This window comes from Eurytemora carolleeae, unplaced genomic scaffold, assembly GCF_000591075.1.
Source record: "Eurytemora carolleeae unplaced genomic scaffold, Eaff_2.0 scaffold266, whole genome shotgun sequence".
NCBI lineage: Eukaryota > Metazoa > Arthropoda > Copepoda > Calanoida > Temoridae > Eurytemora > Eurytemora carolleeae.
Window position 1 is genome coordinate 11,164 of NW_019396291.1, and position 3,013 is coordinate 14,176.

At 33.2% G+C, this 3,013-nt stretch overlaps 1 protein-coding gene across 1 annotated transcript in view; it reads left to right on the forward strand.

Moving 5' to 3' along the window:
• Positions 1 to 346: 346 nt before the first annotated feature.
• LOC111700288 (transcription factor LBX1) overlaps positions 347 to 3,013 on the forward strand; it is a 15,081-nt gene continuing 12,414 nt past the window's right edge. The window contains exons 1-2 of the mRNA XM_023471158.1: positions 347 to 443; positions 2,855 to 2,913. Coding sequence (XP_023326926.1) covers positions 361 to 443; positions 2,855 to 2,913 — 142 coding nt within the window. The 5' untranslated portion in view covers positions 347 to 360. The remainder of the gene's footprint in view (positions 444 to 2,854; positions 2,914 to 3,013) is intronic.

Sequence of the window (3,013 nt, forward strand, 5' to 3'; positions counted from 1 at the left end):
GTAAAAAAGTAGATGTTAGTTCCACATTTGTTGAAAATATATTTCGGTCTGGGTTGACCCTCGTCAGTTCTTGAGATTGTTTTTGTCAGGAAGATTAAACACAAACATATCTATATCTATTGTGGGCACTTTTAATTTGAGGATTTATGAAAACTAAACCTTTCTATATCTTTATTTTGTTATTCCTCCCCTGATCAAAGCTCCCTTCAACCCCTGACTGGATATGTTTACACTGAGGGATATAGAATAAAGATTGAAATAGTTTGCAGATTAACCTAAGATCAAGATCAAGAATTGATCTCGATACAAGAGTTCCCAGCTCTGATTTAATACAGATTTCAGATGGTTCTATGTTCTGGTATGAGTTCTGGTGTTGAGGTTCCAGTCTGGCATCCCCATATTTACAGTGCCCGACCCTCACAACCAACTCCTTTCTACATCAGGTGAATTCTGGCACCAGACCATACATATGAAAACCATGAAAGTGGTTTAATCTTAGCATTTACTACCTTATAAAAAAAGCAATACAAAGTATCACAAGATTTTCTCTTTTCATTGGTGGATTTAAAAAATATCAAAATGGAATATTTTCTAGTCAAAATTTTAACATTTTTTAAAAATTTGCAAAAATTATTATAAACAATTTCTAGTTCTGACTCAAACAAATTATAATTACATCGTTTTAAGCATTTTTCCCCAAAATTACTTTATCTCTATAATAATCTTGTTTTCTATGAAAATTATGATCAAATCAAATGTTAAAATTGAAAACCACGTTGCATCAATTTAGTGCACTTGAGGTCTACGCATGTTATCTTTTTCCTAACTAATAGTACAAATAAAGTAAGAACCAGAAAACTCTGAAATAGGAAAACAACTTATAAGCAATATTAAGTGTATTTGGTATTGCTTGCAACATTTTTTACCTACGCCTCGCTTTCTACCGTTTTTCTAAAATTCTAAAATTTTTAATTAAATTTTAAAAAATAGGTTTCCCATTTCACTAAGAAGAGTTAGCTGAGTATACTAATAATCTGAAGACCTGAGTATGCTGATGATGTGAAATTTCAGTTTAATACCTCAAAACCCATACATTAAATAACAGCTCGAAAAGCTGCAAAAAAAAACGCTTAGCTCTATATGGTGTTTCTCATCAACTGATATTTTTGATTTGCTAAAATTTCATTGAAAAAAGCGCAAAACTGGGTTTAAAAATCCGGAAAATGGACCAGCTAGAAAGGAAATTTTATATTCTGGTTGAATAAAATGACTCCAATCAGAATTGATAGGTCAAAGAGCCTTTTTACTGAAGAGGAACAAATCTGGATTATCCTGGAATATGGAAAACTTCATCCTGCAAGATGTTGCGTGGCCTAAGGTAAGGGGTCAAGCATCTAGAAAGCAATTCTGGTTTCAACAGGATGGGGCAACTGTCCACTCAACCACACAGGTCAGGGATTGGCTGAAAGAAAAGTTGCTGATGACAAGAATCCAGCAAAGTTTTATCAGCTGTTCAAAGTACATAAAACTCACATTCCAGGAGATACTCCACCAAGTAGGCCTATTATCAGTGGCTCAGGAAGTTACACAGAGAATATAAGTTTATTTGTGGACAGTTTTCTGAAACCCCTTTCCAACTTACACCCATCTTATCTTCAGGATACTCCAGATTTTTTTAGATGTATTGAAGAAATTAACAAAGATAATTTACCAGCCAACTCTATTCTATTCTCTGTAGATGTTACAGGATTGTACACAAATATACCTCAGGATGATGGTCTAGAATTCTGTAGAGAAGCTCTTGAAAACAGAACTGATAAATCTGTACCTACGTCATTTTTGATTGAGCTGCTAAACATTTGTTTGAAAAATAACATATTTGAATTTGGTGGTAAACTGTACAAACAATTGATAGGAACAGCAATGGGAATACATCCAGCCCCTTNTTTTTTTTATCGATTTTGATGGTTATTATATCGTTAGAACTGACGAGGGTCAACCCAGACCGAAATATATTTTCAATAAATGTGGAACTAACATCTACTTTTTTACTCTACAGAGGTTTGGTCCATCACCATCACTGAATTTTAAAAGTTAGTTAATCGAGTGATCAGTAGGTTTATAGATCACCCTTGGCCATCAAGAAGACCTGATCTCTCTCCCCTAGATTGCTGGTTCTAGGGTGCAGCTATGCAAGATGGTTCGCATTGCTCAATCTGCTACGGTTGAATAGTTTAAAATGATTGTGGAAGAGTTTGCTGTTTCCCTGCAGCCGGGCCTTCAGAAATCAGAAAGTCTGTCAGCCACAGGAGAGATCGTGCAAGAGCCTGTATATCTCTAAATAAAGCCTGTTTCGAGTCACAGCTACACTAACTTAGAAAAGTTCATATGAATGGCGATTTTGCTTAAAATGAAAACGGCCCAATATATTTTAACTAATAGCATATGTATTGTAAGCTTATCATGGTCGTTTTAATTGAAATATAAGCAAATCAAAAATATCAGTTGAGAAAAACACCCTGTAGAGTATTTTTTCTTGATTTTACCATTTTCTTCGAAAATGCCAAGGAAAATTAAATAAATTGAAATTTGTGTGCGTATTTTTGTTTTGTGCCGAAAAATCCAATAAACATACTTTTCTCAAATCGCAAAATTTTGACATGATGAAACTTAATAATTTATTGAAACAAATATTTTGGCCTTCAGATTAGCAGTTTTTGAAACAGATTATATTCTTGTTATATCATATTAAAGTGCTCAGGAGTTGTACAAAAGTTCAAGGACACTTCGCGCCCCTTATGCCATTATTTCTACTTCTTTCATTAAAAACTAAAATAATTAAAAAATATTTTAGAGACATACTAGCCCTTAAAGAACACGACCAGCCATTAAATCTCTCCAAGTCAAAACCAGGTAAGCTAATCAACAGTTTTTTAAAAGGAATTTATAATAATTTTATATTATATAATAATTATGTATTAGTCTTGCTTCCTTTATACTGTTATGTTAGTAA